This window comes from Geotrypetes seraphini, chromosome 6 (assembly GCF_902459505.1).
Source record: "Geotrypetes seraphini chromosome 6, aGeoSer1.1, whole genome shotgun sequence".
Taxonomy (NCBI): Eukaryota; Metazoa; Chordata; class Amphibia; order Gymnophiona; family Dermophiidae; genus Geotrypetes; species Geotrypetes seraphini.
In genome coordinates, this window is record NC_047089.1 from 138,589,299 (window position 1) to 138,602,980 (window position 13,682).

Here is a 13,682-nt window from a genome sequence, read left to right on the forward strand (position 1 = left end):
TTTTGCAGTGCCCGATGGACGAAATCTCCCATGCTTTCGAAGTTTGTGCCCTTAAAGTTGAGGACCTTGGTTGATGTGCTTGACTTAGTGAAACCTTTCCTGAGGTTGAACCATATCATGTGGTCACTGGAGGCCAACGTATCGCCTACCGAGACCTCTATGACACTTTCTCCGTTGGTGAGTATTAGGTCTTAGTATCGCCCAATCCCTAGTGGGCTCTAATACCATTTGTCTGAGTCTCGCTCCCTTTATAGAGGTTAATAGCTTCCTGCTGCTGCTGGTCGTAGTGGAAAGATTGTTCCAATCCACATCAGGCATATTGAAGTCTCCTAACAATACTGTGTCTCCACGCAAAGTGATATTCTCAATGTCTTCGACTAATTCTATATCCATGTCCTCCTGTTGTCTTGGAGGTCTGTATACTACACCAAGATACAGGCATTTGTCCTTCCCCCTAGCCAAATTCACCCAGAGGGATTTCCCAGTGTACTTGATATGCGATTTTGGTAACTTTGATGTCCTCTTTAGTGTATAGTGCTACCCCTCCTCCCATTTTGCCCTCTCTGTCCCGCCGAAGTAAGTTGTATCCCGGTATAGCCATATCCCACCCAAGTCTCGGATATCGCCACCACATCTAGGTCAGCGTTCCTCATTTCCGTCTCTAATTTCAGAATCTTATTGCCCAAACTGTGGGCATTAACGTACATAGCCCTCCATACCTTATGTTTGCTATGTCTCTTTGTAGATATTCCTGCTTGAGCTAATTGGACTCCTATAATACTGTTTGCAATGTGTGTACTTACCTCTGACTCGGAAATGCAGTGTGTACTTACCTCGGACTCAGAAATGGATTGGCAACTTACCTCACCAAGTTGGTTACTTGCGCCAGCATGTGAGTAGGTACCCTTCCCCAACTTACCTAGTTTAAAGCTCTACGAAGTAGGCGGGTTAGTCGATGTCCAAAGACGTTCTTTCCCCTTCTGGTCAGGTGAAGTCCGTCAGGTCCCTGTAGTCCTTGTAGTCAGTGGTAGGTGTCCTACCGCTGTCTAACCAGCCAATTGGGATGCATGTTTAAAAAAATAAACACCCCAAGGCAGACTGCCAAAATTGTAAGCATTTTCATGAGCCTAGGGAGATGTATAGGGCCGCTTAAGCTTGCCGATGGATAGGCATGGGCATGGTTTTGCCTGGAAGTGCCTTTAGGCAAGCTTAGGTGACCCTACATGTCTTCCTAGTAGTGCTGCCCGATTCAGGAAAAAAAAAATTTCGATTCGATTCAGCCTATTTTTTTATTTGATTCGATTTGATTTCCCTGCCCAATTGGTTGTTTTTTTTCAAACATCCTGGTGGGTTTATTTTATAGGCTCTTCACTCCTTTTATAGCCTCTTCACCCCCTTTGCCCTCTCCTACCCCCACTGGTGTAAACAAACAAACAAAAAAGACTTTTCCTCTCTTTTAAATCCTAGCTCACGTTCACAGTCTAACACCAGCTCTGGCAGGATAGACATTTCAAATATGACATAATGTAATCACAAAACAGAAAATTACATTATTTTTCTACCTTTTGTTGTCTGGTCATTATTCAAATCATTTTGGACCCAGGCTCTGGTTGTTTTCTGATAACTCGCTTGCCAGGGTCTCCTACCCATTTGTCGTTTCCTTATTTCTCTGTGATAACCATCCATCTTCCATCTCTGCCCTCACCTTCCATTCCCTTCCCTCCCCTGGAGGTCTGGCATCGTTCCTTTTTTTCATCTCCATCCCCGCAGCTGCAGCGATGAACCCCTACCATCCCCAGATCCACCATCTCTCCTTTTCTCAACTACCCTTTCATCTAGCATCTCTCTCTCCTTTCCCACCACGCCAGGGTCCACCAGCTCTCCCTTTCTTTTCCCAACTACCCTCCTATCCAGTATCTCTATACCCACCCCCCTCCACACTATCCCTGGTTTCCAACTTCTTTCCCTTTCTGTACCTTCCCTTCTTAAATCCCATTGTCCATCATCTATCTTCCTCTCCTGTTTTTAGACCTATTATTTCAAACCACCTCCCTCCCCCAGTCCGGTATATGCACAACTTTTTTAACCCTCCATCCTCTGTGTACTTCTACACCAGGGCCCCCCTACCCCTGAAGGCATGCTCTCCCCACCCATGTCCAGCATTTGTTCTCTTTTCCTCCAGGTCTTTCTATGTCTCTCTCTCCTTCCTTCGTTCCTCCCTCAAGTGACTCACATGTGAAAACAGGAAGCCAATGGCATGACTTGAGAAGAGGGGTGATGTGGACAGCTGTATTTTGGACCAAATGCAATCCTTTCATGCCTAAAGTAATACCTGGAAACAGCGAATTGCAATAATCAAGTCTTCTTGTAATCATGGACTATATTGATGAGATTGTATTGGTCCAAAAATGATCTTAATTGACGGACCATGCTACTGATAAAAAAAAAAAATCATTTGTCCAAGGAGTGTAATTCGTACTGGGTTTAACACGCCTAACCATTCTGAAATGTTACTTCCATATGGTGAAAGGGAAGCAGCATATTTTCCCAAAGTATAGCACCTATCTGAAAGTTGCACTGATTACGAAAACCGCACAAATCACTTTGCGCACTTGTCCATTTTCCCATGTGAACCTCAGGAGCCAACTACTGCAAGAGCAGAGACTTATTAGTAAATAGAGTTGTTGGGTTAAAATTAAATTTGAGCGAGAAAGAGAACTGCCACACGAAAAAGTCAAAAAACAGGTCACCAGCGCACGACCCCCCGCCCTGGGCAACCAGACTCGCGCACTGCAAAGCATCTGTCTAGGTCGCCCTCTCTTGCCATGGCAATTCTCTGCCTGCCTCCTCCTGCACCCGATTGGCAGTCAGGTCTCACTTCCTTCCCCCGGCATGCCTTCTGAGTCAATACTTGGCAAGAAGCTTTCACCTCCATTTATATCTTTCCCTTTTAATCTCACTGAGACAACCAGCCACTCCAGTTCCACCATCTGCAGCTGCAGGAGAGGAGCGGTGGGAGGCATAAGGTCATCACTCTCTCCACAGCGGCCGTTGGTGCGTGAAGGAGCCGGGGCAAGGGCAGGATGACAGGAAGGGAGTGACACCAAGCTCAGCCCCCCTCCCCCCCATTGCTGCACATCATGATCTACGTCATCCAACTTCGTCGGCCTTCTCCTTCACTTTGGCCTGGAGGGTCGCTGTAGGAATGTTTTGCTTTGGTATCGGTCATGTTATCCTTGGCTGATGACTGAGTCACCGAATCAGAACAATTTTTTTTAAAAAAAGGAATCGATTCGAATCGATTCACCCAAAGTGAATCGGTGAATTGATTCGAATCGTGAATTGGGCAGCACTACTCCCTAGGGCCATGATAGGTACCTGAAATGTAGGACAGTGAAATGTTGGTCTACATTTCAAATAGATGCAGCTGCTGAGCCAATTGCAGCAAGGGAATCTCCCTGCTGCGATCGGTTTAGCGGCTGCAGCAGGGAACCCATACCCCGCACAAAGTCAACTGGCAGGAGGAGTGCCCACTGGGTATTGCTAGAGTTTGCAGTTGGCAGCCCTCTGCTTAATCCAGATCAAGGTCTGCTGTAACTGCAGACACCTAAATATTAGGTATGCCAATACCATGTTATACTAGCATTCTATAAAACACCATAGGCGTAGGTTTCATTATAGAATAAGCTTAAACCACACAACCTCAGTGCACTTAAATGGAGGTACATCTCATAGACTTGCTTCCATAGTGTCAACATTGAAGCTACAGATATTACAGTACACCTGCTCAGGAGCAGGCATAAATGTTAGAGCATAAAGTATACGCATGAATCGTGACTGTACCTGCATTCACCCAAACTCTTCCCATAAATGCACCCATTCTAAAATCAGTTACAAGTAATACCTAGAATGTACCATGTATAATTTTTTATTTTTTTTAAATTCTTTATTCCTTTTATAATTCACAAGTGTACAGTAAATATCAAACAATTAGAATATAATACCACTTGAAAATCTACCATATCATACAACAAAAAGATATAACCCCCACCCCCTCCAACTTCCATATACAACAAAAAAAAATTAATATAACATCTTATCATTCATATATATACCATGTGTAATTTTAAGCATGAGGTAACTTTATAAAAGCCCTTTTATACATATAACACATTTGAAGTTCAAGAAATGGTTTATAGCATTTCCTCCTAAATATATTAAGAAAAAGAGTAAATTTATAGCCATACATTTATATATTTAACCAAGATGAATACTCATATCACTGGTCTGCATGAGCTTATTTGGAGACTATGCCACTGAATTTTTTTTAACTATCATGGGATTAATGCTTATGATTAGAACCAAAAGCTATAGATTCCATTTACAAAACTGATAACAACTTAAATGTTCCGCCCACATTAAAAACTTCTAAAATAGGTTTTGTTCTATGTATTGTATTCTAATTATACATTTGTCTGTTTTGCTACTAGGTTTTCTTGACCAAGGCTTATTGGTTAAAGATGCAAAGAAACTGAAAGAACATTATTCAAAGACTTTGCAGTTTAAACTAGATATTCTATCACTAATACCAACTGATTTGATATATTTTAAAGTAGGGATCAACTATCCAGAGCTACGTTTTAATCGGCTATTAAGGTTTGCCAGAATGTTTGAGTTTTTCGATCGGACAGAGACCAGGACAAATTATCCTAATATATTTCGGATTGGAAACCTTGTCTTGTACATTCTTATCATCATCCATTGGAATGCATGTATTTACTTTGCAATTTCTAAAGCCATAGGATTTGGAACAGATACCTGGGTCTACCCCAATATTTCCAACCCTGAATATGGACGCCTGGCCAGAAAATACATTTACAGTCTATATTGGTCTACACTGATACTAACAACCATTGGAGAAACACCTGCCCCAGTAAAGGATGAAGAATTTCTTTTTGTGGTATTTGACTTCTTGGTTGGTGTGCTGATCTTTGCCACCATTGTCGGTAATGTAGGTGCCATGATCTCAAATATGAATGCCTCCAGAGCAGAATTTCAAGCCAAGATTGATTCTATCAAACAATATATGCAGTTCAGAAAAGTGACAAAAGATCTTGAGGCTAGAGTTATCAAGTGGTTTGACTACCTTTGGACAAACAAAAAAACAGTTGATGAGAAGGAGGTACTGAAAAATTTACCCGATAAACTTAAGGCTGAAATTGCTATAAATGTCCACTTGGACACATTAAAGAAGGTGAGGATCTTTCAAGACTGTGAAGCAGGATTACTTGTGGAACTAGTGCTAAAACTTAGGCCCCAGGTCTTTAGTCCTGGGGATTACATCTGCCGAAAGGGGGATATTGGACGAGAAATGTACATCATAAAAGAGGGGAAGCTGGCTGTAGTGGCCGATGATGGTGTAACCCAGTTTGTGGTCCTCAGTGATGGCAGCTGTTTTGGGGAAATTAGTATCCTACATATTAAAGGAAGCAAGACTGGCAACAGGAGAACAGCTAATATTCGGAGCATTGGATATTCTGACCTTTTCTGCCTGTCTAAGGATGACTTAATGGAAGCTCTCACTGAGTATCCAGATGCCAAAAGCGCCTTGGAAGAGAAAGGCAGGCAAATTCTGATGAAAGATGGTTTAATTGAGGAAGAGGCAGCAAACTCAGGATCAGATTCCAAGGATGTGGAAGAAAAGGTAGAAAGACTTGAATCTGCACTGGAAAATCTACAAACTAGGTTTGCTAGACTTCTGGCTGAATATAACTCATCCCAATTAAAGCTAAAGCAGCGAATCACCATGTTGGAAAATAAGGTGAAGAAGTAAGGAAGTAGCTACTTATTAGAAGATGCGACAGACAACAATGCTACAAAGACTTAGAGACTAAAATAACTTTAACATTTTCTTATTTAAATGTGTTATATAGTATAGAAACATAATGAGGGTAATTCTATAAAAGGGAACCTATTAGAGGCCTAACCCCCCCAACTCCCCCCTCCAAAAAGAGAGACATCTTCTTTTCTTTATAGAATACTAGCCCAAAAGGTCAGATATATGCCTATATTTTAGGTAGGAGTATATTCCCTAACCACAGAGCTGATGAATGTAGCTATTGAAAGTTCATTTGTAGATTATAGCATGTAATAAGCACATATCTGTACAACCTACTCAAGCTCCACCCAAACTCTGAACCTGTGACCGCCTACCTGCAAAGTACATGCCATAGAATGCACATGCCCACAGAATAATGCATAGCTAGAAAATGGTCATTGATGTATGTATTCATATGTGCAAGTGATTAATTAGAAAACTAGCATTTACAGATGCACCTGCCACTTAAATCTAGATAGCAACTTATAGAATTACCCTCAATATGCATTGACATATGACGAGTCCACCTATGTGAAGGTCTTTTGCAAAATAAGTATTTTTTCAAGAACAAATTTTCCACTTGTAATATGTTCCTTCCTATGGAAGAAATTCCTGTTTAAGGAACACTAGATTCTATGCTGTGCAAGTTGTTACACCCATCATTTGATTCATATGAAAATTATCCAAAGATGCTATATGAACATATTGACCAATATTCAGTCCATGGTGGTAAGCATTATTTTTAACACTGACCACTATGGACAAAATTAGCCCGATATTAAACATTGGGCCTGGATATCCAGTGTTCTGGGGTGGGAAGGGTGAAAGGCACATTTAAGCTGAGATCTGGAAGTTGTACGGGTGCAGGCCAATATTCAGTGCCAGCACCCGCATAGCTAGGTGGATAAATGTAGGACTGATTAAAAACAATCCTAAATTTGCCCAGTTAGCTATGTGGGTATAGGCACTGAATATTACCTGCATCCACATAACTGCCAACTTTTCCCTGATTCCAGCCTCCTAAAACCCCTGCGTGATCTGGCTCACAAATGGCCATTTTGTGCCGATGTTCAGCAGTTAGGCAGCTTCAAGTGATTTACGTGGGCAGGAATCTCTTCTGTCTGTTTAAATTGTTTTGAATATTGGGTATCTGATCTCAAGGATATACTTGTTAGAGGATTCCACAGGCTTGGGTTCAATCAGATAAGTCAGGTCATGTACAGTTCAGAATCCTTGACCGATAACTCTGTGCTCTTTTGTTTTATCAAAATACTGTAACCCCCTACAAAAGTGAATAAAAATACATTTGTATAAAGGATTACTGTTCCTCCCAACGTTGATATTTCCCATAATAAGCTGTCTTCTCCCCAGTTCTACAACTTGCTTGGTTTCTGACACCACTTCTACCACTAAGACTTCATCTTTCATCCTACACCTAATTTGCCTCCTACAGTCACATGTATTACACTAAGATATGCACCACAGTGCATGGTTAGAGCTGCAGCTTCAGCACCCTGAGGTTGTGGGTTCAAACCCTGGGCAAGTCACTTAATCCTCCACTGCCCCAGATAGATTGTGAGCCCACCAGGACAGATAGGGAAAATGCTTGAAGTACTTGTATGTAAACTGCTTTGAGTGTGGTTGTATAACTACAAGAAGACGTATTACAAGTCCCCATCCCTTTCCCTTTTCAATGACTCCCGTACCCTTTCCCTCAAGGACCATATCTTCCTCTTTATCTCTCACCCCATTCCCTCCTACTACCAAGTTTTTCTTTCATAGTTTATTTCTCAAAATTCTCTCTCCATTACCATCTTTCCTCTTACACCATCCCTCTTACCTTAATTCATCCTCATCAGTTAAAACCACATGCACAGGAACTCTATTGCCACTGCCTTACAAGCAACAGCTCATTTACTCCAGTTGATACTTCATTTCTTGTTCAACTGACAGCTGCATTAGTAGGTAATATTTATTTATTTTTTTTAGCCAGAGTCGAGTCCCATTTGCACTGCTTCAGTTGTCAGCCATTACAAAGCCACATGAACCTTGCTTCTTGGCTGGCAGGTGGTGGGAGACCATATTGATTGTGCACTGACTGGGGTTGAGGAGTATGGGAGTGAGAATTCCTTCACCAGATGCCTTTACCAGTATAGAAGAGGGCCATGCTTGTCAACCTAAGCAGATCTGCTCCAGGATTTTCTTATATTGTTGACTGATGGAGAAGACGACCAAACTTTTATCTTCTTGGTAGATGTATTTTAGTAAGTCATTTTGGACCTGCAATGACCTCTTGTATAATCAATTTTAAAAGGCTACACTCTGAAATTAGCTACTCAACTTCTATATCATTTTATAAGGCAGTATTATATTATACTTTTCCTTTTGCTTCATTTTAGTGTGTCTTCATGATTTCAAAGAAAATACTATTTTTCTGCAAAACTGCTTGTTTTGTCTTTAAACACCTCATATATAAGTCTAACACAAGTCAGAACATTTGCTATTAGTATATAGACAAGTGACACGTCCATAAAAATCAAAATCACAAATGTGATCCTGAGGTCTGCAACACTCTGCCCTTCTTTTCTATTCCCAGATCCAGAGGGTGGGGTCACTGGGCCCAAATTGATTTGCCTTTTTTACTTGGGGCCAAGGAAGAAATTTTCCAGGTATTCAGTGAGGTCTGTATTCTCCTAGGCCCAGCAGTGTGGTTGCTGTGTTAGTCCACTTTAAAGGTAATAAATAAAAATAAAACACATTAATTTCTTTGTTTTGTTTCATTTCTATTTGTTATCTTCTGGATCCAGAGAGAAGCACCTCCAGTCCTGTGAGCATCTGTGCTTTAATTGCTTATATAGAAGTACATGTTTCTCTCTCCCCTGCCCCCCCCCCCAAGTGGTACATTTTTAATAAATGCTAGCAAGAAATACTATATGACATTTACTCTTTCCTAAAGACATATTGACAATGTCTAGAACAATAGGAAATACACGATCTTATCTTCAAACAATTTCTTATTAGCATATAGGGTCAATTATATGATATGAAATTTATAGGGTTAGAATTTTTAAACAAATGGATATCCTGTATGAGACAATCTCACAACCCTGGTCTTAAGAAATGCCCTGGTTTAAAATATTGTCTTTGTCTAAAATAGTTGTGCTTTTTATAAAATTTAAGATTTCATAAATTACAGTGTGAAACAACATATTCATTGACATCAAGAAAAGTACTAACAAAGAAAATAAATTAAACTGAAAACAGAAAAAACTTTTTATGCAAGAAATAGGCTGCAAAAATACTAGCGCAAGATGAATCACACAATCCAAAACAGGAACTGAATGTGCTGCGTTGCATTTGCCATGACAGGACTCACTACTGCGGCTTTGTAAAGGGGGCCTTTTTACTAAGCTGCACTAGTAAATGGGCTTAGCATGTCCTAATCTTAGACCTTCCTGCACACTAAGCCCATTTCTAGCATGGTCTCAAAATAGCTATTTTTCTATTTGTTCCATTTCTGGCCATGCACTGTTTGCCTCAGCAAGCCCTTGGTGCCTTCCATGTTAAGTCCGTGTTAACCAGTTAGCATGTAGTAATGTTGGCAGGCTAGCTAGTTAATGCTTCCATTCCCTCTCTCAACACATTCCCAGCTCATATCACACTCCCTCCTAAAAATAAATAGAAAATAACATGCAAACAGGTATATTACTAGCATTTTTTAGTGTTCTAAGCCCAAGCTGGAGCTTAGCACACTTTAATAAGGGGCCTTAAGAAAGAATAAAAAATCCTACATACACTAACTGCTATCATTCCTTATCTGACCACTCCACATCCACTTATCTCTTATGAAGAAAACAGAAAAACAATCATACAGGTACTTTATCCTTAAGAAAAACTTCCAGCTCTCTCTCAGGGACACTACCTTGTTGTGGTGGAAGAGCTTGTGTGTGTTAATGGCTCAGAGGGCTATGCTGCAAGGTCACCCATATCCGACAGGCCTCTGAGGAGATGCCAAAGTGTGAGAAACCAAAGTGTCCCACTAGGGCAAAATGGCTGACTGAGCAGACGTGTGGCAGGGAGCTGAGTTAAGTCTGTGGGAATAACATAGTGAAATGCAAAGAGAAAATATGCTCATGTCTGCCTGTGAAAGCATTACTTGGTCCAGCAGATCCTAGAAAACCTGTTTGCACTGGTAAGCAAGGAAGAAGCCAGAGATGAGCTAGGTGAGGAAGGTTCCTTTCCAGCAGCGTTGGAAAACTCACTGAGCCTTGGCCCATGTAAGATTCCTCTTCCCCCCAGACCCAGAAGTGAGGTTGGGCTACAGTGGCAGAGAACTTCAATGAATACAAAAGAGTTTGCCTTGGAGTTTCTTGAAAGAGGTGCCACTCAATCTGGTGTTTTGCTCCCAATGAGATTTCCCTTTGATGGAGGGTATGGATGAACCAGTTGATGTTTGGGCTGAGTCTATTCCCGATGCAAATAGAGCTGGAGGGGACAAATTCAGCAGGTGATATTAGTCTGAAGGAGATATGGTTGGTATTTGGATCCCTTAAGTAGACTGTGGTGGAAAAATTTCATAACTTATTGGAAGGTCCACAGTATCTTCAAGCCCAGGTATTTATTTGATTTTAGTTATTTATATACTGCCTAAGCAGTTTACATTCAGGTATTCAGTCACTAGTCTCTACCTGTCCCAATAGGCTCACAATCTATTTAATGTACCCAGGGAAATGGAGGAGGATCGAGTTAGAGAATGACTGGGAGGACAAATGTGTCCCCATCCCTGCAGGAACTCGATTTCCCCGTTCCCATGAATTTTGTCACTATCCCATTCCTGTAAGTTCAAACTTAACCGCACAAGTCTCGAACACACGATTTTAAAGTATCTGAGGCTTGTGCAGATGAGGATGGAGTTGCAGAAATGGGGCAGGGACAGGAAAAGAACTTGTGAGGACGGGATGGGAAAATGAGTTCCCACGGGGATGGGGAAAAATTTGTCTCCATGTCATTCTCGAGATTGAGTCACTTGCCCAGGGTCACAAGGAGCAGCATGGGTTTGAACCTACAACCTCAGGATGTTGAGGTTATAGCTCTAACCAGTAGACAGAAAAATGGAGAGAAGAACCTCCAGAGGCCACAATTGTTCAAGAGCATCAATTCTCTTACTTCCAAGCTGGATCTGCGACTGAAGAAGCGTGGAACCATCTTGTTTGGTGCTGCGGCCACAAGGTCAAAGAAGAGCTGCCCCCAGTGCCTCACGAGTGCCCAAAATGCCTACTGCACTAGGGACCACTTGCCCAGAATTTTAGACTGACGGATGAGGAAGTCTGCTGGAACATTGGCCACCACGGCCACATGCACTGCAGTCAGCGCCAGGAGAAGACTTTCCACCTAAAGGAAAAGAAGTCAAGCTTAAGAACATAACATAAGACGTTGCCTCCGCTGGGTCAGACCAGAGGTCCATTGCGCCCAGCAGCCCGCTCCCGCGGCGATCCATCAGGTCCATGACCTGTAAGATGATCCTTTGCCTAAAACCCTTCAGTCCCCTTTATCCTTCTATCTATACCCTTTCATAATCCTATCTCTACCTCTATCTGTATCCCTCAATCCCCATATCCTTCAGGAATTTATCCAATCCTTCTTTGAAACCCCATAATGTACTCTGTCCTATCACAACCTCCAGAAGCGCATTCCAGGTGCCCACCACCCTCTGAGTGAAAAAAGAATTTCCTAGCATTGGTTCTAAACCTGTCCCCTTTCAATTTCTCCGAGTGCCCCCTTGTTCTTGTGGTTCCCAATAGGTTGAAGAATCTGTCCCTCTCCACCTTCTCTATGCCCTTCATGATCTTGTAAGTCTCTATCATGTCTCCTCTGAGTCTCCGCTTCTCCAGGGAGAAGAGCCCCAGCCTTTCTAACCTGTCTGCGTATGAAAGGTTTTCCATACCTTTTATCATTCTTGTTGCTCTTCTCTGAACCCTCTCAAGTATCGCCATGTCCTTCTTAAGGTACGGTGACCAATATTGGACACAGTACTCCAGATGCAGGCGCACCATCACACGATACAGGGGCATGATGACTTCCTTCGTTCTGGTTGTAATACCCTTCTTAATAATACCCAACATTCTGTTTGCTTTCTTTGAGGCTGCTGCGCATTGTGCCGTTGGCTTCAATGTTGTATCCACCAGCACACCCAAGTCTTTTTCAAAGCTGCTTTCCCCTAGTACTAATCCCCCCATTTTGTAGCTGAACATCAGGTTCTTTTTCCCTATATGCATGACCTTGCATTTCTCTACATTGAAGTTTATCTGCCATTTATTCGCCCACTCCTCCAGTTTGTTCAGGTCTCTTTGTAGGTCTTCACATTCCTCCGCGGTTCTAACCGTGTTACAGAGTTTAGTGTCATCCGCAAATTTTATAACTTCACACTTCGTCCCTGTTTCTAGGTCATTAATAAATACATTGAACAGCAGCGGTCCGAGTACCGACCCCTGCGGAACACTGCTCGTGACTCTCCTCCAGTCCGAGTAGTGGCCCTCCACTCCAACTGTTTGCTTTCTGCCTGCCAACCAGTGTTTAACCTATCTGTATATGTCCCCTTCCACCCCGTGGTTCCACAGCTTCTTAAGTAGCCGCTCATGGGGTACCTTGTCAAAGGCTCTTTGGAAGTCGAGATAAATGATGTCTATGGGTTCCCCTTTGTCCATTTGGCTGTTTATCCCTTCAAAGAAGTGCAGTAAGTTCGTTTGGCACGATCTTCCTTTGCAGAAGCTATGTTGGCTCGCTTTCATTAGCCTATTTTTTTTAATGTGCTCACAGATGCTGTCTTTTATCAGTGCTTCTACCATCTTGCACGGAACTGAAGTCAAGCTTACCGGCCTGTAGTTCCCCGGGTCACCTTTCGATCCCTTTTTAAAGATAGGTGTAACATTTGCTATTTTCCAGTCCTCCGGGATCTCCACAGTGGCGTACCAAAGGGGGGGGGGGCGGCCAACCACGGGTGCAACCTTAGAGGGGGTGCACAGCTGGACAGGTCCGGAAAATTCCTGGGCTGCGACAGCACTCAGTGGCATCAGCGCCCCCCCCCCCTCCGTGACGGCACTCAGCGGCATCGGCGCCCCCCCTGCCCTGCAACAGCACTCAAGTTTGGCCTCCTTCTCCCGGCATCAGCAGAACTTCAGATCAGCAACAGGTGCTCAGTCAAAAGCTTCCTCTGACTCAGCTTCCTATTTCCGCCCAGGCAGTTCAGCCAGGGGAAGCTTTTGACTGAGCACCTGTTGCCGATCTGAAGTTCTGCTGATGCTGGGAGAAGGAGGCCGAACTTGAGTGCTGTCGCGGGGCAGGGGGGGAGGGCGCTGATGCCGCTGAGTGCCGTCGCAGCCCAGGAATTTTCCAGACCTGTCCAGCTGTGCACCTCCCCTAAGGCTGCACCTGGGGCGGACCTCCCCCCCTTGGTACGCCACTGGATCTCCCCAATTTTCAAAGATAGGTTGCAAACTCGGAGTATTTCCGCTATTTCATTTCTTAGTTCTTTTAATACCCTTGGGTGGATTCCGTCCGGGCCCGGCGATTTGTCGCTTTTCAATCTATGTTGGAGGACATCCTCATAGCTTACCTCTATTGTTGACAGTTTTTCTTCTTGGCCTCCATTTAAGATCTCTTCGGGTTTTGGTACATTGGATGTGTCCTCGCTTGTGAAGACTGACGAGAAGAACTTGTTTAGCCTATCAGCTACCTCTTTTTCCTCCTTTACCACACCCTTTCTGTCTCCATCATCCAATGGTCCTACTTCCTCCCTCGCCGGTTG

General features: G+C 43.0%; 1 protein-coding gene across 2 annotated transcripts in view; it reads left to right on the forward strand.

Moving 5' to 3' along the window:
* Positions 1-8,599, forward strand: part of CNGA3 (cyclic nucleotide gated channel subunit alpha 3) — an 88,462-nt gene extending 79,863 nt beyond the window's left edge. For both annotated transcript variants that reach the window (XM_033947547.1, XM_033947548.1), the window contains one exon: positions 4,491-8,599. In XM_033947547.1, coding sequence (XP_033803438.1) covers positions 4,491-5,833 — 1,343 coding nt within the window. In that variant the 3' untranslated portion in view covers positions 5,834-8,599. The remainder of the gene's footprint in view (positions 1-4,490) is intronic.
* The last annotated feature ends 5,083 nt before the right edge of the window (positions 8,600-13,682 follow it).